At 48.0% G+C, this 25,747-nt stretch overlaps 1 protein-coding gene across 1 annotated transcript in view; it reads left to right on the plus strand.

Moving 5' to 3' along the window:
• CSTPP1 (centriolar satellite-associated tubulin polyglutamylase complex regulator 1) overlaps positions 1–25,747 on the plus strand; it is a 236,756-nt gene that overhangs the window by 156,415 nt on the left and 54,594 nt on the right. Inside the window, exon 4 of the mRNA XM_088459449.1 lies at positions 19,624–19,708. Coding sequence (XP_088315575.1) covers positions 19,624–19,708 — 85 coding nt within the window. The remainder of the gene's footprint in view (positions 1–19,623; positions 19,709–25,747) is intronic.

A 25,747-nucleotide genomic window follows, 5' to 3' on the forward strand; every position in this document is an offset into this window, starting at 1 on the left:
CTGCACAAGTCCAGCCAGCAGAAGCCAGTGTGTGTGTGAAAGGAAACATTGGCCCTCATTCAGAGCCGCTCGCTAGCGGCTGTAAGCTCGTTCTGAGCGATGTTCGCACATCTGCGCATGCGTACGGTTTTTAGTACGCATGCGCGAACCAGTCAGTGCGGCCGAAAATCGTTTGTACGTTATATAGCGAGTGCCTGCTATTTTGAGTGACAGAATGAGGCGTATGTGGGTGGTAACAGGGGAAGGTGCTTGTAAACGGGGGAGTGGAATTCGAACGCAGGCGTGCTTAAAGGTCAAAACGGGCATTTTAAGGGAGTGCATAATTAATATAGCAGCGTCATTGACCACGTCACTTGGTTATTTTATAGCCAGAACTGCTCGCAAAATTGTGGTAGCAAAAACCAACCACAAGAATAGCGAGCAGTTCATACGCTGTTCGATGTACTCGATTAATCTAATAAATAGCGGACATGACGTATGGTGCGAGCGGCCAGGGGCGTTTTTAACAAATAAACGAGCGTATGTTTTGCACGCTCGTTCTGACTTAGAGGTGTGAACAGACTGCAATTTGCGAACGGATCATTTGAATAGCCACCCCTTGTTTTTGAACGAACGACCGCAAATAGCGAACGGCTCTGAATCAGGCCCATTGTTTCCTTCACACTACTGACATGCTGGGACAGCACGGCCACGGCATGGCACCGTCCTGCACAGTAGTTTCTTCCGGCTGTAACACGGCGACCGTGCCATGGCCGTACCATGTGAAAGGAGCCACCTGTTTCCCTGCATTTCTGTATTTCACTGCCGGTTAAAAACCGGGCGGCTTTTTGCCGCCCGGCCAAAACCGGCATGTGTGAAATAGCTCTATGTCTCTCCCGGCTTCCCCTATACCTTCATTCTCCCTCCTCCTCTCCCTATTTCTTCTATGTCTCTCCTGGCTTCCCCAATTCCTCCTCTCTCTCTCGTCTTTCCCTATTCCTTCCTACTCTCTCCCAGCTCCCTTCTCCTATGTCTTTCCCGGCCTCCCCAATTCCTTCTCTCCCGACTTCCCCAATTCCTTCTCTCTCTCCCTGCCTCCCCAATTCCTTCTCTCTCTCCCGACTTCCCTTATTCCTTCTTTCTCTCCCAGCTCATCCTATGTCTATCTAGCTTCCCCAATTCATCCTCTCTTTCTCTCAGCTCAACCTGTTCCTTCACTGTCTCTTGCGGCTCTCCCTATTTCTGCTCTCTCTCGGGCTAACCTATACCTTCTCTTTCTCTCCTGGCTCTCCCTATTTTTCCCTATTTCCTCTCTCTCTCTCTTACCACTCCTCATATTTCTCCTATGTCTCTCCTGGCTCCCCATATTCTCTCTCTCTCTACCCCAGTTCCTCCTATTCCTCCTCTCTCCTCGCTCTCTCTAATTTTCCTATGTTGGGTCCCCTCTAACCTTCTCTCTCCCCAGCTGCCCAAATTACCCCTCTCTTTTTCTCCTGGCTCCCCCTTTTCCTCCTCATTTCCTGTCTCCCCCTATTCCTTTCAGTATGTCGCTATTTCAAATCTGCAGATCCATGCAGTATTAATATTAATATTAATTGTATACAATATATTAATTATAACGTGACTATGGGGCACTACTGTGTGACGTAATGTGAAAGAGACACTACTGTGTTGTAACATGATAAAGCGACACCACTGTCTGACGAAAGGTGAAAAAGGGCACTACTGTGTGATGTAACATGAATAAGGGACACTATTGTGCAGTGTAGTATGATGAAGGGACACTACTGTGTGGTGTAGTGTGCCTAAGGGACACTACTGTGTGACATAACGTGACTATGAGGCACTATCGTGTGATGTAATGTGAAAGAGACAATACTGTGTGACATAATGTGAAAAAGAGACACTACTGTGTGACGCAACGTGAATAAATAGGTGGCTACGCCCCTTCCCAGCAAGACCACACCTGAATTTTTTTGCGCGTACCTAAGGCACGCGCTCTCCCTGCTTCACCTATTGATGACTGCACAAACGCTCTTTTGTCAAAAAGTGTAGTTGCGGCTCTGCTTTGGTAGCACAGATATGTCCTCTGCTTTCAGCACCCCTGTCCTAAAGTCCTACAGTGACACTATCTAATCTTCTACAACTGCTAAACTAGGGCTTGGGAAAATGCCTTCCCCTTTCTTTGTGTATGACCTACACCAGTGAAGTGCCAGCTTTACCTATAGATATCTGTCCAATCTGTCTGGTGGGAAAGAAAATCTGGTCCATTTTCCAACATCTGGGAGCAAATTTCTATTGTTATTTGCTCCCATACATTCCCAGATTTTCTGTCCCACCCCACAAATTGGACAGATATATCTATAGGTGTGTACACAGCTTAACAGAACCAACACAATACCAAATGTTTGACTCCCCTGTAGGATGTGCTCTGTTGTATGCATTTTAATAGAGAATGATGTGTACTTGTCTATTGTTCGAATATTAATTATATATGTAAGAGCATAGACTAAGAAGTGGGAGGGGTCAGGAATAGTAAGGGGAGAGGAGTCTATGCCAGGAGCCATATGCTGGCGCAAGGTGGGCCTGTGTGCTGTTTAAATGCCAGGGCCTATTTTTAGTCCCAGTCCGGCCCTGGCTCAAACAATATGTCTGTGCCTTTGGGATCCATTAGCATTACAAAAAAGTAATGTGCCAACCGGCTCTATCTATGGCAGGAGCCAATGTTCCCGTACCTGTGGAATACTTTTAGCAGCAACAATAACCCAGGCCTGTGGGATCCCTTTATCAAGAACAATATTTCTGTACCTGTGGGATCCATATAGCAGGAACCATATTTCTGTACCTGTGGGATCTTTTTAGCAAGAACAGTATTCCTGTACTTGTAGGATCCATTTAGCAGGAACCATATTCCCGTACCTGTGGGATCCATTTAGCAAGAACCATATTCCCGTACCTGTGGGATCTTTTTAGCAAGAACCATATTGCTGTACCCGTGGGATCCATTTACCAGGAACCGTATGTCCGTCTTATGTGGGATCCACTTAGCAGGAACCAATATATCTCTGCCTGCGAAATCTATAGCAAGGTGTAATTGCTACAATAAAAGGCTGTATATCATTCTTCAACTTCTTATCTATTTAAGGGGGTTTCCATCTTCAGATGACTTCACTGTATTAATATGCACCTGGTCTCTTACATTAGATTATATTATTATCTATAATAAACCTCCATGTTTTTTCTCTATTCCCTTGTTCAGTATCTCATTTAATTATTACAGGGGTGTAGGGAAGGCTGCTGATCCCACCACCATTACGACTTTTGTGCTGGCTGGCAGGATGTGCTGCAACTTTTAGTTCCACAACAGCTGGAGAGCTATAGGTTGCCTAAGCCTGCCCTATACCATTAGACACTATCCTTTAGATGAGACCCTATACCCATTGACATAGCTGTGTAGAAGAACCCCAGTCACTCGTCAGTGCTCTGCAAGACTCCCAATGCTGGGAGTAGTGACATAGACTTCTGTGACTTATGGAGATGGAGATCATGATAAAGCCCTTCCAGAAAAGAATGTTATCTGACAATCGCTATGAAGGTGCTGAAATATACTCTCGACAGCTAACTATGCTTGCATTGCTGATATTGTAAGGGCTATAGGTTCATATGAAACATTATATTCTTGCATAATATCATTTGTTATACTTTTGCATGTGTTTATAAGAGTGTAGCTGCCACAATCTTTTCTCTGTTCGACTGAAATGAAAGATCTGTCATAAACCCCAATGGAACTTTTCCTCTGGAGTCGCATAGTTGACTATGGCCCTCATTCAGAGCCGCTCGCTAGCGGCAGTACGCTCGTTCCGAGCGATGTTCGCACATCTGCGCATGCGTACGGTTTTTAGTACGCATGCGCGAACCAGTCAGTGCGGCCGAAAATCGTTTGTACGCTATATAGCGAGTGCCTGCTTTTTTGAGTGACAGAATGAGGCGTATGTGGGTGGTAACAGGGGAAGGTGCTTGAAAACGGGGGAGTGGAGATCCGAACGCAGGTGTGCTTAAAGGTCAAAACGGGCGTTTTAAGGCAGTGCATAATTAATACATCAGCGTCATTGACCACGTCACTTGTTTTTTTTTAACTCAGAACTGCTTGCAAAATAGCGGTTGAAAACACCAACCACAAGAATAGCGAGCAGTTCATACGCTGTACGATGTACTCGATTAATCTAATAAATAGCGGACATGACGTATGGTGCGTGCGGCCAGGGGGCGTTTTTATCAAATAAACGAGCGTATGTTTTGCTCGCTCGTTCAGACTTAGAGGTGTGAACAGACTGCAATTTGCGAACGGATCATTTGAATAGCCACCCCTTGTTTTTGAGCGAACGACCGCAAATAGCGAACGGCTCTGAATGAGGGCCTATATGTTATATGTTATATGTTATTTTCTCACAAGAAAACATTAGATCTGTTAACCCAACCACTAATTTTGATTGGCCGGAGGGTGAATTTATAGAAATAAACCAAGCACCCATGTTTCCTGCTCCACCAGGTTACTGACCCTCTAATAGAGTAACAATGTATAATTCAAGTGCACAATCTGGAGCTGGACATTAGAGGAAGGAACCCTGAGGCAGTGGCGTCCCTCCCCGCGGTGTCATCCGGTGCGGGGAGGAAAGCTGTGTGTGTGTGTCGCACCAGAAAGGGGGCGTAGCCTCCGGGCAGGGGGCGTGGCCTCATGACCTGAAATCCCATGGTCCCGTTTTGCTTCCTCGGAGGGGGGGGTGCAGGAGGTGCGGATTGTGTGCAGTATCCCGGCTCCCTCACAGTGTCAGGAGCTGAGTGCTGCACTTAATACTACAGGGGGAGTCAGCACCTTGGTGTCACCCCTCGGCGGGTGACACCCTGGTGCGGCCCGCACTCCCCTTGTGACACCACTAGGCAATGGTCCCCACTGGGGATGTCCCCTGTACCCCTGTGGGCCAGTCCGACCCTTTGAACACCCCATGCGCATGCCTATGAATAATTCCCACACCCCTTTCAAATCGGGTCGTTGGCAGGTGTACGTTTTTAGATCTGTCATTATAACGCCAAATGTATCTGCATTTTAGTTACTGAAGGTCAAACATGCCAACTTATAGGTTTATAAAGTTCTGCAGCACTGGACAGACAAGGAAACAAACGGAATAAAACAGATAATAAAAGCAAAACAAACGTGATGGAAAAGTCAGCTGAGCATCATGACAGAGCAGGGTCAGATTTCCACAGCTGGTACAAATGATATAATGATCATTCAGTTAGAGAAAGCACAAAGGATGGACAGTGTGGGAGTGGGTGATGCGCAGGGTAGGGGTGGCAGAGGTGGGACAAAATTCTCAGTGAACTCTGGTCGTGGGAGCTTACAGTCTAGAGGAGCAGCTTGTGTTTTGTGAATCGCAGAATCCAGTGGGTCATTATAGACAGGGCTGGCAAGATCTAGAATCCAGTATAGTAAGTTATAACTGAAAGATGACAGGTCTCTAGAATAAAGTGGTTATTTCAGGTTGTGGTTCAATGTTCTCTGCAGCAGATGTAACCAGTATTACCCTGACTTCACTGGCACAGATACAGCCACGTGGTGGGTCTAGATTGTCAGATCACACCAGGGGGAACAGATTGCCCCTAGTCATTTATGCACATGTGACTTCTTTGTGTATATTTCAGCTTTTTCCTCCCAGATTATACCATCCAGTTTATATTTGTATGGTTTGTTTTACTATAAACAGCATTTTCAGAGTAACAGCACCATCTCTTCTCTGGGAAAGGGTAACCGTCAGCAATCCAGCTGACTTTAGGATATATATCCCCTCGGCCTCCCCTGATTCCTCAGGTGTCTGTTATCTCTTGTCACATGGCATATAAATGTGTGCTGCTGCTGCTGCATATGGGAGGGCAGGATAGCTGGGAGGTAAGGAGGATGTGGGGAGCAGATGGGCACAGCGGGCCTGTGGTGGTTAGAACAGCTGGCTCCAGTTTAGCTCTGACATTTTATGCTTCCTTCTGGGAAGATCAGAGCTCCATGGGCAGTCTGTGCGCTGGCTTCTCTGTATGGGAATTAAAGGTTTGGGCTTTTCTTTCTGTAACGATGACTGTCCCCTTTGGCCTGTAGCTTGTTTATTTTCCTTCTATTCCTGCACACTGGAACAGCAAATTGGCACAGCAGCGAGCATTGAGTTTATTTTCATGAGACAGAACCTAGTCATAGAGCGACTGAGTCCTCCTCTGATCTAGAAGCATTATAAATAGTTCCAAACCCACATGGGGACTTCACTGCCCAAAAGTTAGCAAACATGAAAGACATGATGGCTGGGAAGAATGTAACCCTGGATCTTTCCTGGCTGATTGTTTTGCATCTGACCTGTCCACAGAACCTTGTTCACCTGTCTTACAGGTCAAAGGTCTTGTCTGCTTAAGGGAGGCTTAGCGTGACCTCAGTAAACACAAGCAGTGTTCCAGTGACCACTAGTTAATATGATATTAAGGGATTAACAGTCTATCAAATACTAAGTATCCCCCGGATGTATGAAGGAGGGACCGCAGCAGGTATCTCCGATACCTGCTGCGATCCCTCCATTGCCGCTGGCAGCCGCCTCCCCCATAGGTTTCTATGGGGGATGCGATGCTGCCAAATGTTTGTGATATTGGCCCCAGCAGCTAACGCCATCTGAAGATAGCGTTAGCTGCTGTAGTCTATGGCAACTTACCACATATCAGCCGGCGGAGGGATCTCACAGAACCCTCCGCCGACAATGAGAGCCGCTCATGTGCAGTCCGCGGGATTGCGCATGCGCAGCAGAAGCCCCGACTGCCCTCCGGAGACATCGCAGGGATAGCCCGTCTCCCTGCATGTCCCGTATAATACATCCAGCAGATAGGATTGCATTTTGCAATGCAATCAGGGGCGTTACTGGCATGCCCTGATCACATTGCAAAAGCAATCCTTGATACATCGGGCTCTAAATATGACATGGCTGGACAGACACCAAGAGCCATAAACTAGCATGAAAATGTTCTACTGCCTAATGTTCTGGCATAATTCTCCTATTTGGCTCCCCAATTTATTTGCCTTACACTGAGCTCTGCTGTGCATTTTCCACAGCCAAATTAACTACAAGCTGGGCAAAGGAACACACCTGTCATCAGGTGATTGACACCTAAGGTGGCATCACCTCCCCGTTCATCTCTGAGCACCTGATGGTCCGCTGACTATGAATACTGCATGTTGCTGGCTGTAGATCAGTGATTCCCTCCCAACCTCGGTCCTCAAGGCACACTAACAGTCCAGGTTTTTGTGATATCCATGCTTAATCACAGATGGTTAAACTGAGGTACTAATTAAGTCACCTGTGCTCAAGTATGGTTATTGTTAAAATCTGCACTGTTAGTGTGCCTTGAGGACCGTGGTTGGGAATCCCTGTTGTAGATGGACAGCTCTAAAGCCTGAATTGTGTTACATGACAGTGGATGAGAGAAACCATTTCCCTGGCACACATGGGGGTATATTTGCAAAGTGTCGTCTTTGAGCTCAAGATTTAAAGCAGCACTAATAATAATAAGTGCAAGTCACGGGCTGTTTTGCACGTAATATTAGTGCCGCTTTAAATTTTATGCTGAAATTTGGCAAGAAGATGCCCCAAGAAGTGATTTAGAGCTGTGTTTTTCTGTTCCAACCAAAATTTAAAAATGTTGTGACATTGGCCTTAAATTTAGAGCATTAGGGATGATGTGAAATGGCCTATCTTTCCCTTTGTCTAAGTTAAGTGCGTCGCAGACAAGCTCAAGTGTGAACGAGCTCTGAAGCTAAACTAGCATGAACATATACAAGGCCTGGTTCTGAGTCACGCGCAAGTCCAACTGCGGGCACATCTAGCAATTTTTCAGATGAGTCGCAGGCTTCATCTGCATGTTTGCGAGTTTTGTGAGCGTTTCAGAGTAGTACACATCTCAGTCGTTTCTGGACGGGCATTTCAGGGTGGCAGCTGGACGGCAACAATGTGAACGCAAGATAAGTATTTTGTGGGTGTGTCATGGTCATATAGCCAGACGTACTTGCTATTCTGAGCAATGTTTATGCATTGTGTGCACCAAATTCAGTTTCATCTCTATCATGGGTTAGGGGCCTGATTCAGACCCGCTCGCTAGATGCGGCCGCTCGCTCCCAGCGTATGCAAATTCAGCTAAGTGACGTCAAGACAGGCGATCGCACGGCAAGGCGTAAGCACGCCTACTATGTCTTGGCGAGCGATCACTTTGTGTATGCTGACGCCCATTGGCGTATGGTGAGAAGCCCACTAGCGCACGCCATCTCCAGGTAGTGTATTAAAACATTGGTATATCGTGGACCATCGGATCAGGCCGCAGAGCTTGTGGTTGCCTCTACCCTACCGCAAGCACTGCGAGAATTTCAGTGTAAAAAAAAAGGCTGATGACTTGTACTATGACGCTGCCTGTTAATTATGCACGCCTCTGAAACGCCGTTGAGACATTCAGGCACGCCTGCGTTTGCACCTCCACTCCCCCGTTTTCACTGGACTGCCCCTGTTACCACCCACAAACGGCCTCTCCTGTCACTCATTACACTGGGCTGTCTTTGCAGGGCGAGCGAGCCGGTCCCTATCGCTATTAGTTCGCGCACTGCGATGCATGCGCAGATTAGTGAACATCGGCAGCAGCGAGCGGACGCTTGCTAGCGACAGGGTCTGAATCAGGCCCCAGGTGTAAGTGCTGGTGATAATGATGGCTGCTGCGCTGAATTACAGTAGAGTGGGGCAGTGCAATCCCATAGGTGTGTATGAATAATAATGTGCGTATAGTTGCACATACATTCAGTTAACAATGGACGTGCAGAGTTGTGTTCATTATGGGTTCTATCCAATAACCGCGATTACAGTGGCAACTCTCCCCTCCCCCACCCAGCGTCTAGTTGATTTGACCCCTATGTCTGTGTGACTTTGGGGTTTATTTATCAGGTTGTAAAATCTGACGCTTCTGTTCGCGTTTATATTTAAAAGGGCAATGGGTTTACTAGCAAGGCAGCACTAGTAAAAGCATTGCCCATTTAAATATCGGAAATAACCACACTCAAGATAGTCGGGTTGTATTAAATAAACCCCTTACAATAAGGCCTGAAATTTGTGATGCGAATTTTACTATTTGAATACATAGTTGTTGCATTTTGTCGTCTTATGTTTTTTTTATGAACTACTAGAAGATGATGTAGTAGATCTCATGCTATTAGATCATTATTCCCATTGCCTGCTTTGCCCTGAGACAAATTATGGGTCCTTTCAGGATTTAGGCCCTCATTCAGAGCCGCTCGCTATTTGCGGTCGTTCGTTCTAAAACAAGGGGTGGCTATTCAAATGAACCATTCGCTAATTGCGGTCTGTTCACGCCTCTAAGTCTGAACGAGCGAGCAAAACTTGCGGTTGTAATTTTGAAAAATACGCCCCCTTGCCGCTCGCACTATACGTCATGTCCGCTATTTATTAGATTAATCTAGTACATCGAACAGCGTATGAACTGTTCGCTATTCTTGTGGCTGGTTTTTTCAACCGCTATTTTGCGAGCAGGTCTGAGTAAAAAAAAAACAAGTGACGTGGTCAATGACGCTGCTGTATTAATTATGCACTCCCTTAAAACGCCCGTTTTGACCTTTAAGCACGCCTTCGTTCGAATTCCACACCCCCGTTTTCAAGCACCTTCCCCTGTTACCACCCACATACGCCTCCTTCTGTCACTCAAAATAGCAGGCATTCGCTATATAGCGAACAAACGATTTTCGGCCACACTGACTGGTTCGTGCATGCGTATTAAAATCCGTCCGCATGCGCAGATGTGCGAACATCGGTCAGAAAGAACGAGCGGCCGCTTACGAGTGGCTCTGAATCAGGGCCTTAGTTGGCATCCTGGCGCACAGAATGATGGCGGTCAGATTCCATGGCCGCTGACATCCCTACGGTAAGTATTAGGTTTAGGGTTACTTGCCCACTCTCCCTCATTGTCAGGGAGACTCCCTGACTTAGCAGCAATCTCCCTGTCTCCCTGAAGAGTCCAGCAATCTCTCTGATTGTGCCTTACCCCCTTTATGAAGCTGTTGTATACAAAAACAAACAGAGATAAATACATTAAATTTGGATCATTGATATAATTTCCCTGCATTGGTTATAAGGCACAATGGGCCTGATTCAGCAAGAAACGCAATGGTGCATACGCACGCACTCGGCCTCTGCGTGTATATGCTAATTAGTGCATATGCACGGCAACTGCAGCATAAGATGCAGACACCCACCAATATAGAATGCCGCCCACCTGCCTTTACTCACAGTCTGAGTAGTCCGCAAGATAGCGATAACATCGGTAACATTGCGAACCATCGAAACCATACGCAGAATAGTGGTTGACCTGAACCTCCCGCAGACTTTGCTACATCTCCCGCACGCAATGAGAGCTCAGGCTGGGCAGGGTTTTTCAATGCCCAATTTATGCACGCCTCTTCAACGGCGTCAAAACGTACTGACACGCCTGCGTTCGCACAAACACACCCTGTCACCACCCACAAACGGTACTTCCTGTCAATCACAGGGTGGAAGGTCTGCGTGCTGTCTGCACTCGCATTCCCTTTCGCAGTGCTTGGTTCGCGCACGCGCACTGAGTCATAACAGAGTGCTAACATCGGCTTAATGCGTGCAAACACACCATTGCATTCCTTGCTGCTTCAGGCACAATGGCCCTCATTCAGACCCACTCGCGAGCGGCTGTCCGCTCGCAAGTGGGTCGATGGTCTGCACTGCGCATGCGCACGACGGAGGGAGCTCCGTCGTGCGCATGCGCGAGACGCGACGAGCAAAGGACTTTCCTTTGCTCGTAGTGTCTCATCAAAGGGGGCGTGCTGTCAATGTTGACTGACGGGGGTGTGCCTGCCAGACGGAGGCGTTCCCAAGGGAACGCCTACCGTCTGAAGCCGGCCCCACTGACATCACTAGTGATGTCAGTGGGAGTGATTTTGGCTCTGATAGAGCCAAAATCACTCCTGGCCTTGCGGTTGAAAAACTCAACCGCAGGCTTTTGCTCGCAGTTTCGATGGTCGTGATGGTCAAGACCATCGTGACCATCATCCTGCACGCTCGTATATGCTGTGGGTGGTGACCCACAGCTATACGAGCGTCCAGGAGGACGCTCCATATTAATGGAGGTGGGCCCTGATTCAGAGCGAGCGCTCTGGTCAGAGCGTCCGGCTCTGAATCAGGGCCCATGATCCCTATGGTTACATGCATTTTCTGAAAAGTATCAGTGTGTTTTCATCAACAAGTAGATCTTACTAACAGCTTTGGGGTTCATTTACATTAGGATGTAAGTCAGTGTTATGACACACCTCTGGGGGTGAGGAGAGAGTTAGGGTTAGACTGCGGTGGGAGGGTTAGGTTTAGGCTACTGGGGAGGGTTAGGTTTAGGAGTAGGGTTAGATACTTTCCTACAAGAGTCTATTTCCAACCATTCGGGTTACTGGTGACGGGATTCTCAGCACTGGTATTCTGTACTCTTGGACCCCGCACCCAACCTGTCCTTTCTGTCATTACATTCTTGTGTACTAAACTGTGTACAGTATACATTGTTTGGAATTTCACTGTGCCATTACTTAGCACTACTGCAGTTCCTCATTACTCTGTGGTCTGCAGCAGTTTCTGGTATTTGCTGTTCAGTCTCGTTCTGCCGTCATTTGGGTTTATTCTTCTATTTTTATTAATATTTTAATTTACTGAGCAACCAGTAAAGTAAGGGTGCAAAGAGAAAAAAAGAGACAAAATATCTTTAATTGTAAATAAAACTGTAGGGAGAACATACAAACTCCACACATATGTGGCCCTGGTTAGAATCAATGGGCCTGATTCAGAGCCGGTCGCTATTTGCGCTCGCTCATCCAGAAAATAGGGGTGGCTATTCAAATGAACCGTTCGCTGTTTGCGGTCTGTTCACGCCTCTAGGTCTGAACGAGCAAACAAAACTTGCGGTCGTTTTTTGGGAAACTACGCCCCCTGGCCGCTCGCATCCTACGTCATGTCTGCTATTTATTAGATTAATCGAGTACATCGACCAGCGTATGAACTGCTCGCTATTCTTGTGGTTGGTTTTTCCTACTGCAATCTTGCGAGCAGTTCTGGCTATAAAATAACCCAGTGACGTGGTTAATGACGCTGCTGTTTTAATTATGCACACCCATAAAACGCCCGTTTTGACCTTTAAGCACGCCTGCGATCGGATCTCCACTCCCCGTTTTCAAGCACCTTCCCCTGTTACCACCCACATAAGCCTCATCCTGTCACTCAAATTATCAGGCATTCGCTATTTTGCGAGCACATGAATTTCGGCCGCACTGACTGGTTCGCGCATGCGTATAACGATCCGTACGCATGCGCAGTTGGGCAAACATCGCTCGGAGTGAACGAGCGGCCGCTTACGAGCGGCTCTGAATCAGGCCCAATGTTTGTAAAGTCAGGTCCGGTTTTATGGGGCATACACACTAGACGATTTTTATGAGCGATAACAATATCGTTATCGCTCATGTCATTCATATCGTCTAGTGTGTATGCGCTGAACGACCAACAATGCGCGCTCCCGCGTGTCGTTACCGATATCCCCAGTCGGCTGAAAATGCAGCTCAATCTGGGGATATTGTTAACGATGCCGTGCTACCGAATGCAGCATGTCGCGCCCCCCCCTGCCCCGCCCTCGTTCGCCGTGGCAGACATTGGTAAGTGTGTATACACTTACCGATGTCGGCCCCCCGCCATGTCCCGCCGCAGACGATATCGCCACATACACACCGTCTAGTTTGTATGTGGCATTAGTCAAGAAAGGCATTTATTTTGGTCCCCCTGGCTCTGGTATGGCCTTATACTACAATCACTTTTGTGTTTCTTTGTTTTTTTTTGCAATCTGTTTTATTATTAAGGGATATTGTCAAGTGCACCCATCTCCTAAACAAAGTAAGCAGCAGCCTTTGTGTGGGTTGAACAAGTATTCAGTTTATCTTTTCCTGATGTATGAATTTCTTTATACTCTTTGCTTGTACACAATGGAGACGGCTGTGTTCTGAGCTCGATATGTATAATGGACTATACACACTAGACAATGTGTGTATGAGTCAATATAAGCAGCGGCGTGCCCGGCTGGGGGGGGGGGGGGGCGACATCGTTAAGTGTATACACACTTGCCGGTGTCGGCCACGACGAACGACGGCGGGTTGCGGGGGGGATGGGAGCGGGGCCAGGCTGCATTCAGCAGCATGGCATCATTAACAATATTCCCAGATTTGCTGCCCAGAGTCTATCAGTGCGCTGCCGGCCTCCGGACTGAGAGGAGGGGGCCAGTGACGGAGACTGCACATAGGACCCTCCTCTTTTAAAACACCCCGTGTATAATAATGTGCCAATAAGTGTCAGTAAGGGGAATCTTTCAGTATGTGGTATCGGTGTCAGTAAGTGGTATCTGTCAGGAAGGGATGTCTGTGTTAGTTAGAGGTGTCTGTGTCAGTAAGCGGTATATGTGTCAGTAAGCTGTGTGTGTCAATAAGTGGTGTCTGTGTCGGTAAGTGTGTGTCAGTAGGTGGTTGTGTTAGTAAGGGGTGTCTGTGTCGGTAAGTGTGTGTCAGTAGGTGGTTGTGTTAGTAAGGGGTGTCTGTGTCAGTAAGTGTGTGTCAGTAGGTGGTTGTGTTAGTAAGGGGTGTCTGTGTCGTTAAGTGTGTGTCAGTAGGTGGTTGTGTTAGTAAGGGGTGTCTGTGTCGGTAAGTGTGTGTCAGTAGGTGGTTGTGTTAGAAAGGGGTGTCTGTGTCGGTAAGTGTGTGTCAGTAGGTGGTTGTGTTAGTAAGGGGTGTCTGTGTCGATAAGTGTGTGTCAGTAGGTGGTTGTGTTAGTAAGGGGTGTCTGTGTCGGTAAGTGTGTGTCAGTAGGTGGTTGTGTTAGTAAGGGGTGTCTGTGTCGGTAAGTGTGTGTCAGTAGGTGGTTGTGTTAGTAAGGGGTGTCTGTGTCGGTAAGTGTGTGTCAGTAGGTGGTTGTGTTAGTAAGGGGTGTCTGTGTCGGTAAGTGTGTGTCAGTAGGTGGTTGTGTTAGTAAGGGGTGTCTGTGTCGGTAAGTGTGTGTCAGTAGGTGGTTGTGTTAGTAAGGGGTGTCTGTGTCGGTAAGTGTGTGTCAGTAGGTGGTTGTGTTAGTAAGGGGTGTCTGTGTCGGTAAGTGTGTGTCAGTAGGTGGTTGTGTTTGTAAGGGGTGTCTGTGTCGGTAAGTGTGTGTCAGTAGGTGGTTGTGTTAGTAAGGGGTGTCTGTGTCTGAGCATTCTCTCCCCCCTGCTCACTCTCACCTGCTGCCGCCGGGAGCCAGGGCAGTGTGTGTATGTGGCTATGGGGGCAGTGTGTGTATGTGGCTATGGGGGCAGTGTGTGTATGTGGCTATGGGGAGTGTGTGTGTGTGTGTAAAATTGCATGCAGTTGAGGGAGCGGGGCAGTGTGTGTATGTGGCTATGGGGGCAGTGTGTGTATGTGTAGCTATGGGGGCAGTGTGTGTATGTGGCTATGGGGGCAGTGTGTGTATGTGGCTATGGGGTGTGTGTATGTGGCTATGGGGAGTGTGTGTGTGGCTATGGGGAGTGTGTGTGTGTGGCTATGGGGAGTGTGTGTGTGTGGCTATGGGGAGTGTGTGTGTGTGGCTATGGGGAGTGTGTGTGTGTGGCTATGGGGAGTGTGTGTGTGTGGCTATGGGGAGTGTGTGTGTGGCTATGGGGAGTGTGTGTATGTGGCTATGGGGAGTGTGTGTATGTGGCTATGGGGAGTGTGTGTGTGTGTGTGTGTGTGTGTGTTTGTGTGTGTGTGTGAGTAAAATTGCATGCAGTTGAGGGAGCGGGGCCCCAAACTGATATCTTGCTTATGGCCTCATGAGGTCTAAATCCGTCTCTGGCTGCATGTACAGCCGACTGGGGATATCGCTAACGACCCGCGGGAGCGCACATCGTCGATCCTTCAATGCATACACACTGGATGGTATGAACGATATATCATTAAACGGTATCGTTATCGTTCACTTTTATCGTCCAGTGTGACATCCCTGAGGCATTTCGGATAAGTCACTTACACCTATTGGAAGAATATACACTGCTCAAAAAAATAAAGGGAAGACTAAAATAACACATCTTAGATCTGAATGAATGAAATATTCTTATTAAATACTTTGTTCTTTACATAGTTGAATGTGCTGACAACAAAATCACACAAAAATTATCATTGGAAATCAAATTTATTAACCCATGGAGGTCTGGTTTTGGAGCCACACTCAAAAGTGGAAAAACACACTACAGGCTGCTCCAACCTTGATGTAATGTCCTTAAAACAAGTCAAACTGAGGCTCAGTAGTGTGTGTGGCCTCCACGTGCCCGTATGACCTCCCTACAACGCCTGGGCATGCTCCTGATGAGGTGGCGGATGGACTCCTGAGGGATCTCCTCCCAGACCTAGACTAAAGCATCTGCCAACTCCTGGACAGTCTGTGGTGCAACGTGGCGTTGGTGGATGGAGCGAGACATGATGTCCCAGATGTGCTCAATTGGATTCAGGTCTGGGGAACGGGCGGGCCAATCCATAGCATCAATGCCTTCGTCTTGCAGGAACTGCTCACACACTCGAGCCACATGAGGTTTAGCATTGTCTTGCATTAGGAGGAACCCAGGGCCAACCGCACCAGCATATGGTCTCACAAGGGATCTGAGGATCTCATCTCGGTGCCATTAGGCACATGGAGGGCTGTGCGGCCCCCCAAAGAAATGCCACCCCACACCATTACTGACCCACTGCCATGCTGGAGGATGTTGCAGGCAGCAGAAGGTTCTCCTTGACGTCTCCAGACTCTGTCACGTCTGTCACATGTGCTCAGTGTGAACCTGCTTTCATCTGTGAAGAGCACAGGGCGCCAGTGGCGAATTTTCCAATCTTGGTGTTCTCTGGCAAATGCCAAACGTCCTGCACGGTGTTGGGCTGTAAGCACAACCCCCACCTGTGGACGTCGGGCCCTCATACCACCCTCATGGAGTCTGTTTCTGACTGTTTGAGCAGGCACATGCACATTTGTGGCCTGCTGGAGGTCATTTTGCAGGGCTCTGGCAGTGCTCCTCCTGTTCCTCCTTGCACAAAGGCGGAGGTAGCTGTCCTGCTGCTGGGTTGTTGCCCTCCTATGGCCTCCTCCACATCTCCTGATGTACTGGCCTGTCTCTTGGTAGCGCCTCCATGCTCTGGACACTACGCTGACAGACACAGCAAACCTTCTTGCCACAGCTCCCATTGATGTGCCATCCTGGATGAGTTGCACTACCTGAGCCACTTGTGTGGGTTGTAGACTCCGTCCCATGCTACCACTAGAGTGAAAGCACCGCCAGCATTCAAAAGTGACCACAACATCAGCCAAAAAGCATAGGAACTGAGAAGTGGTCTGTGGTCACCACCTGCAGAACCACTCCTTTATTGGGGGTGTCTTGCTAATTGCCTATAATTTCCACCTGTTGTCTATTCCATTTGCACAACAGCATGTGAAATTGATTGTCAATCAATGTTGCTTCCTAAGTGGACAGTTTGATTTCACAGAAGTGTGAATGACTTGGAGTTACATTGTGTTGTTTAAGTCTTCCCTGTATTTTTTTGAGCAGTGTATTTTATGGGATGAAGCCGGATTTATTAGTTCCCCAGCAACGTCACTAAGGGTTGGGGAATATAGAATATTAGTCCTGCTTACAAAATGGCTGCCATGCAGCCGGCGGTTCCACTCAACATGTAGAACTAATGTTAATAGTATGTAATACTGTTAATCATGTTTTCTTTCCCCCACTTGAAAGATTTTGACCTTTACTGAGAGTCCTTATTGAGTCTTTGCCAGTTTTGCTAACATCAGGCTGTATTAACATAAAGATGTCGGGGGTTCTTGACTTGCTTTTCCGTTTTGTTCTGTCCCTCCTCCCCACCATTTATAACCGTGTCCCAGTCCTCCATAATATAGACAGAAGACTAATGCTGATAGGGACTAGGCTCATCCATACCCCTGTCCACAGACTCTAGTAGGTCCTACTCATGTTTCCTAGTTCTCCGGTTGTGGCCCACCTCTGCCGCATGGCCGTTGTGCAGACCCAGCAGCCGAGAGAGTGTAATCTGTGGTATGTATTGTACATAGGGCGCATTGCAGAGGGCACTGAAGTCCTGGTGGTTGTTTTCTGTCCTGTGTTGAAATATCATTGTCAGTTATACTGAACGCTTTCAACTGCTGCCAAGAGTTCCATGGGACACTCCCAAGAGCCTTGTGGCAAAGAGGGGAGATCTGGGGAGGGAAACCACTGTGCAAATTATACTGTGCTGCAGATATTTATATGCTAGGAAAACACAAGCAGGAGTTTTGACACCCCCTCCTCTCCGTGTTTACCTTCAAATGAGACATCCTGACCACCCAGGTCCCCTCACTATACTAGCGTAGAGCCTATTCTTAGAACATTGGTCTGAGCTGACTGGAAGACAACCTGTAGAGGAGAGAGATTTAACCTGTGCGAGTCTCTGAAGGCATATGCAGTCTGTGCCCTTATAATTCTGCTTGGAATCAGTGGCGTTTCTATAATGGGTGCAGTGTGTGCACACACTGCACCCATATTATTTTGGACTTAAGGGGGCATCCACTACACGATTTTAGCAGGCGATTGAACGATAACGACGTCGTTATCGTTCAATCGTTTATAAATCGTGCAGTGTTTGGTCGTTAACGATCAACGATGCGCGCTCCCGGTGGTCGTTTGATCGTCTCGTCAGTCGACTGAACACGCAGGTCAATTTCACTTGATCTATTAAAGATCGTTTGCAAATCGTTCAGACTGAAAGATAAAATTTCAAGGGAAAATCGTTTAGAGATTGGACAGGGAGTAGATCGTCTAGTGAATGTGCCCCTTTACCTGTCATGGTCCCACGTCACGTGTCTGCGCTGCTCAGAACACCGGAAAATGGCCGCCGAGGCCATTTTTCCGGTGTTCTGTACATGCGCAGCAGACTCCGGGCACACTCTAGTGCCCAGAATCTACTAAGGCTTCGGTGGCTGGCCAGCCGCGTCAGTCGGCTGCCGACCACCGGGGAGAGAGGAGGGGGCACCGCACAGGGAGTGCCCACGGCCCCCATCTCTCTTAAAACGCCCCTGCTTGTAATATATGCTGTAATGTTTATATTTTGCCTATTATATATTTGCATTTTATTCTGGAACTTTAAAAATGTAATTACTGTATGTGACACAAGTGGGAACAGTTAAAGAAGCCGTTGTGGGATAAATCTTTGCCCTTTGCTACTGTGACTAGTGAAAGGTGAGCCTTGGCTAATTCTTGTTATCGGTTAGTAGGACAACTTGGGGTTTGTGCTTTGTTGACTGTGTGCGTAAAATATGCAAATTTATACTGCGCATGCCCATCAAGAAAAACGTGCGCTTACATCCGCGGGCGTATGATGCATGTCATTCGTGCATTGCATCAAGCTTGGAGAGACATGACGAAGGAAATAACGGCATGCAAATGCAGCGTACAAGTAGGAATATCTTTGCGTAATTGCGACTCAAGGTGCCCATACACTGTGCGATAAAGCAGCCGATCCGACGGGTTGGTACGATTTGGCTGCTATATCGTACCCTGTATGGGCATGATTTCGGCCAGTGCGCGCACCCGTAGGGTCGTACATTGCGACCCCAGATTTTACTGCAGGTTCAGTCGATCAGGGGATGCGATGTGCGATCCCATGTAGCACTATGGGGGAGGGGGGAGCCGGCATATCGGGTGGCTGACCGCCCGATGGCACCGTTTCCGTGGACCGCCCGATATGTCGGACGTCGGATCCCCCGTCGCGTCGCACGGTGCATATCGCACCGTCTATGGCCAGCTTAAGGCAGATAGTATTACGAGCATAATGATGGCGGCTACCAGCACTAATTAGCCACTTCTGAGTGTGGATTGACTTCAGAAGGTAATAGCGCTTTCTTCGTTAATTGATTTCATTGATTGTGCGACTATTATATGATTTTGTATGAGTGATTTAGAATAATTTTTTTGCTACTTACACTAGAGCAGGGGTGGGCAACGTTTTTTCTGCTGAGGGACATTTTGATATATGTAACATTATTTGCGGGCCCGGTGCAGGCCACGCTCCCGCCATGTGACGTCACATGGGGTGTGGCCAGTGATTACAGCAATGCCCGCAGCATCCTGAGGATGCTCCGGGGAGCTGTAAGGCGGTGTGACCATCTGAAGCATCCTCAGGACACCCCAGGCGGCACTGCTGCATAGATTCTGGCTGCAGGGTATCATTCTAGGCACACTGCTAACCAGATGAGGCTAGCAGAGAAAAGCTCCAAGGGCCTGACCACATGACTCTGCAGGCCTTATACGGCCCCCAGGCCTGAGATTCCCCATCCCTGCACTATAGGGTAGATGGCACCTTCTGTATTATAGTAGATTTTTTTTTTTTTTTTTTAATCAAGCCGAATAGTGAATGCATTTTCACTATCAAGACAAATGTTTAAAAAACCTTAAATAACAATGTAACACTACCTACATTTCTTGCAGATCTCCTGACTGTGAAGGAATATCAGAGCCTGCTGCAGATGCTTTGCCCGGACTTTCCCATGGAGCTGACACAGAAAGCAGCAAGGTGAGTGGCACACAGCAGCACAGAGAGATTCTGTAACCTGGCTCCTCCCCCCCCAGAAACCCCCCAGGTTCCTACACAGAGCCCTGACTGAAAATACTGATGTGGCTGTAATCTAAGATCTGACATTACCAGACTCAGACACAACAACTGCCGCACACTCATCATTATACCGTCAAGTGACATTTTATATAGTTCAAGAACAAGTTAATAGCTTGACATTTTCTCAACACGCTGCCAAAATAACCCATATCACCAAAAAGATAATATTGTCATGCACAGAGGGTGAGTATAGACTCTGACGTCAGGTCAGCGCTTCCAGCTGGTGGGGTAAACACATCACAAGTACACCCACAAAAGAATAAGGGATTGTTTTTTAGTACCTAGTGCTCTCGCATAATCCCTTCATCGTTCCTTTTCATATACCGCCCCTTCTTCACTTTTAGGCTTCACATTTTGAGGAAGGAGGGGGAGGGGGGGGGAGTAGAGAGGATAATATAATTTTTTACACTTTGTACAGAACTTCAAAGAGATCTGCAGAGAGAGCTTTGGAAGCACACATGAAAGAGACGCCAGGAGACGTGATGTGTGTGAGGGGATCTATTGCTTTGGCATTCATGTTTGTGAGCATGATACAAGGAACCGAAAAGCTGTGCCCTTAACGATCTCTCATCTCCAGGGCATTCCAGCTTGGGAAAACCCTACTGTTAAAACGTTGTCGTAGCCAGAAACATCTCTACCTTTCCTAATACATAAATCGCCCATGATGATACCAGCCTCTGTGTTATAGGATCACTAAACCCCTCAGCATTGACATGTTTAGATATGAACCATGAAGGCAGAATACATTGTTCAGTGCTAAAGGAAGAACACAGCGTTTGGATGTGATCACACGCTACTAATGTAACAACCGTGATTGTCAGAATGTAACAGTACATAAAAAATATGCAATATCGCATAGACCACAATGCCCTTTAAAAATATTCTATGCATAGAGTGTATAACACTAAATAATGATCTGATAAACATTGCCAGTAAAGGAGAGGCAGGATCAAAGAGATGGATTTCAATAACCCACAATGTATCCGAAAAAGGGCATGTAGTCGGCATCCCGGCGTCGGAATGCTAAGAGCTGTCGGAATCCCGACCGCTGACATCCCAACAGTAAGTATTAGGGTTAGGCACTAGGGGGAAGGTTAGGGTTAGACTGCGGGGAGGAGGGTTAGGGTTAGGCTGCATGAAAGGTGGGTTAAGGGTACTTAGCTACATGCGTCGGGATTCTGACTGTCGGGATGCCGCTGTCTGTATTCTGCCTTCTGGCATCCTGACTGCCGGGATCCCATACCCAACCCCGGACAAGAACTTAGAGTCTTGCTAAATGTACGGAATTTTACATAAACATGTTGTGCATGGCTCCTAATGTGATGTAGGCATTTCTGGGGGACGACTGTGGAGCATAAGAAGACTTACATAGCGGCTATTTCTGCTGGGAGTGTTGTGGGCATGTATGTAAAACTCTGTGCGAGTCGTGCATACAGGGAATGGACACCTGTTTCTGAATGGTCTCTTGCACCTAGCATGGGACTGGTGCAAGTGCCATGCTGAGGGTACCATCTGCGGACACTAGAACAGTAGGTGGGATAGGCTTGCACTTTCAGACATAGAAATTTGCGATTTGTGACTTTAATCGGCAGATTGTTGCAACAGCTTATGAAAGGAGGTACAATGCAGCGGCCGTAGGGATCAGCGACCGCAGAAGCGTCTGACTTGCGATCAGCAAATATACTATTGTTTTATTAGTTCATTAATTTCACCTTTTATATAAGTAGGCCTATAGTGGTTTTACCTAGTACGGTGTACACAGAGGCCAAATGTTGCAATTTTTGATAGTTTTCGTAGTAAATACATTACTGTACATCTCCTTCCATTTATACTGCAGAAAGCTTTACCACGCTGGTTCTAGCGTATCGCCCTATTCCATAGCGACAGTATGAACGGTTATCACTGTATAGGGCCGAGCAATGTAGAAAGCACCTATAAGCATCAGCGCTGTATTTACAATCAGAAAATCGCGAGTAGTTCGCTAGTGCTTGCGTCATCATCATGCATCGCGCCCACAAACAGGGCTTGGGCCGGTGTATATACATCTGTTTCCCATTACCCAATCACGCCTATACTGTTCTCTTTCGTTTAAATGAATCTGCCCCTTCCCTCCCCTGTCAAGTCACAAGTGGTAGTAACTTTCAGATTCATACAAATCTTCATGGTCGCCTAGATGTGCGGACTGTTCTCGCAGCACGTGCAGAGCGATTTTATGTGTTTTATCTTAAGCAATCTATCATCGGTGTCACATTGAGTGAGCCCCTACGTGAGTACTGACAGACCGAGTAAGCAGTATCAATAGTAGTCAGCATATCTAAAATGTTTCTTAAATGTTCAAACAGGATATTAACATTATAAAGGATGATGAGTACTAGTCTACGGAGTCCCTCTGACGCTGGGAGCAGAGGGCAATTATCATAGGACCTGTCTTGAGAATCCAGTATAAATACGGACAGATTTTCAACTTGAATAAAAACAAATCTAATAAATTGTTCTTTCACATGATGCAAACAACACACATAATACAGTGTGATAATTGGTTACATAACTTGGAGCTTCCACTATTAATTTGTTAGTATCTTCAACTGTCTGTATTAATGACCCTATTGTTATCAGCAAAAGCACAATAACAATACAGGCATTATAGCCTGTCATTTTACAGTCTGCACAGCTTAATATGAGATCAGCAGGCTCCAGATGTCCCAAGTCCTCTGTACATACAGTAACATTTGTGTTTTCTTGGTATTTATAGTTCACAAGTATACATCGTTCTTCTTACATGTTCCGTAGAATTAAAGTGAAAGACTGTCTCTCTATAAGTAATGTTTATAACCACTTTATTATTAAATAAAATCATATATTAAATAAAATATCTCTTACACTTCCTCTCACTTGCCTCCACTTCTCCTCTCTTTATATCTTACCGCCCTCCCCCCTAACTCTCCACTCCACTAGGCCATCCAACTTCTCACGTAGACCTTTCACACTCTCCTCCACCTCCCTACTATTCAGCTCCTCCGATCTATCCACTCACCATTCCTCCCCTTTCCCTGCTCCCCCCCAGTATATCTCTTACACTTCCTCTCACTTGCCTCCACTTCTCCTCTCTTTATGTCTTACCGCACTCCCCCCTAACTGTCCACTGCACTAGGCCATACAACTTCCCGTAGCCCTTTCACACTCTCCTCTACCTCCCTACTATTCAGCTCCTCAGATCTATCCACTCACCATTTTAATGTCCGTGTAAAAGGGGTATTATACTTCCTCTCACTTGCCTCCTCTTCTCCTCCCTTTATATCTTACCGCACTCCCTCCTAACTTTTCTAACCCTTCACTCCACTACACACTCCAACCTACATCTCCAGTAACCCTTTCCCACTCTCCTCCACCTTCCTTTTTTTTCTGAAGCTCAGCCCTAACTATTCCCTTTTCATTCTCTTTTTGTTTTCTTTTTTTTTCCTTCCAGTTGATTAAAATGCTCTGCTCCCTCCACATGCGTTGCTGCCTCACCATACTTTCTTTACTCCTTCACACCCCCATACCCTCTCCTTATTTTCTTCTTCACCCTTCTCCTCCTGGCAACATCGGCACCAACACAGCGCCCTGCCCAATCCCGACTTTCACCTCACGCTTTGTCCTCCACCACAGACTTTGCACGCCTTCAACTCCTCTAACCACGGTATCATACCTGGCCTCACACACCTCCTCTTTCAGGGGGAGCTTGCATATTCCATTGGACTCAACTACCACCTTTAAGCAGATGACACTCTGAGATGTCTACCTCTCCTTTCTTATCCTGCATGTCCAACTGCCTCTCTGCCATCTCCACCTGGATATCCCAATGCTGCTTCAAACTAAACATGTCTAAATCTGAACTCATTATTTTTCCTCTTTCCAATATCACATCTCCCCCCCCCCCCTTCCAATGTCCCAACCCTTCCCCTTGTTAACAACCTCTCACTGTCCCCTGTTCATTAAGCACTCTACATTCATTGACTCCTCCCACACTTTCAGTCACTATCATTGTACTTACACATTTGCCTTCACAACATATCCATATTTCTTTCATTTCTCATTCCTGGCCCACTCACTCATTATCTCCTGCTTGACCTACTGAAAGCTCCACCTTGCTTGTATTCCCATCTCCCACCTCTCCAATTCAATCCATGTAGAATGTAGTGGCATGGTGTATCTTCCTCTGCCGCAGCTCCTCATGTGCAGCAGATCTCTGTAAATCCCTTTACTGGTTCCCATTTTCTCTAGTATTCACTTCAAGCTGTTTACCCTCACCTCCAAGCCCTCACCAATTCATCCCTAACATACTATGTACGAGGTACTCTTCGCTCTGCCTCTAACCTACACCTCTCCTCTAATTATCTCCTCTCACGGCTCCAAGACCTCTGCCACACTGCTCCCCAGCTATGGAACTCCCCGCCTCATCCCAGCTATGGAGCTCCCCGCCTCGCCCCAACTATGGAGCTCCCCACCTCGCCCCATTATGGAGCTCCCCACCTCACCCCAACTATGGAGCTCCCCGCCTCTCCCCAACTATGGAGCTCCCCGCCTCTCCCCAATTATGGAGCACCCCGCCTCGCCCCAACTATGGAGCACCCCGCCTCGCCCCAACTATGGAGCTCCCCGCCTCGCCCCAACTATGGAGCTCCCCGCTTCGCCCCAGCTATGGAGCTCCCCGCCTCTCACCAACTTATGGAGCTGCCCGCCTCGCCCCAACTATGGAGCTGCCCGCCTCGCCCCAACTATGGAGCTGCCCGCCTCGCCCCAACTATGGAGCTCCCCGCCTCGCCCCAGCTATGGAAGTGCCTGCCTCGCCCCAGCTATGGAGCTCCCCGCCTCGCCCCAACTATGGAGCTCCCCGCCTCGCCCCACCTATGGAACTGCCCGCCTCGCCCCACCTATGGAGCTGCCCGCCTCGCCCCACCTATGGAGCTCCCCGCCTCACCCCCAACTATGGAGCTCCAGGCCTCGCCCCAGCTATGGAGCTCCAGGCCTCGCCCCAACTATGGAGCTCCCCGCCTCTCACCAACTATGGAGCTCCCCACCTCGCCCCAACTATGGAGCTGCCCGCCTCGCCCCAACTATGGAGCTGCCCGCCTCGCCCCAACTATGGAGCTGCCCGCCTCGCCCCAACTATGGAGCTGCCCGCCTCGCCCCAGCTATGGAAGTGCCTGCCTCGCCCCAGCTATGGAGCTGCCTGCCTCGCCCCACCTATGGAGCTCCCTGCCTCACCCCCAACTATGGAGCTCCCTGCCTCGCCCCAACTATGGAGCTCCCTGCCTCGCCCCAGCTATGGAGCTGCCCAGCGCGCCCCAACTATGGAGCTTCTTGCCTCTCACCAACTATGGAGCTCCCCGCTTCGCCCCAACTATGGAACTGCCTGCCTCGCCCCAACCAGACTTTCCCACAAATTTTAAGCATTCCCTAAAAATCCACTTTTTTCTGTTGCCTACCTTACCCCACTTTTTCACTCACTACCATGACAAGTGTTCCACTAGCTCACCTCTTGTCTGTACCTCTCCAGTGGCATATTTCCCTCTGCCTTTAAACATGCTCCCATCTTCCCTTGTCTCAAGAAAACATGTTATTTAAGTGTTCATGTGCTTCATCCAAATTTGTACTTGTCTTGTGTTGGAATACATACGAATTACCGTCGGACACAAGTCTAGCGGTTCAATCCTGACAGCGGCAGGCCGACAAGGCTGAAAATCCCAATCATCCCCAGGTAAGTATCAACTAACCTAACCCCCCTAACCCTAACCCTCCTTAGGGGTGCCTAACCTTAACCTTCCCCCCAGTGCCTAACCCTAATCCCCCCTTCCCCGCCGCCTAAACCTAAGTCCCCCGGGGGGAGCCTACCCCTAAGTCCCCCCCCCCTGGGGATGCCTAACCCTCCCTCCCCCTGGCCTAACCATAACCTCCTGG

This window comes from Taudactylus pleione, unplaced genomic scaffold, assembly GCF_031769625.1.
Source record: "Taudactylus pleione unplaced genomic scaffold, aTauple2 ptg000911l, whole genome shotgun sequence".
NCBI lineage: Eukaryota > Metazoa > Chordata > Amphibia > Anura > Myobatrachidae > Taudactylus > Taudactylus pleione.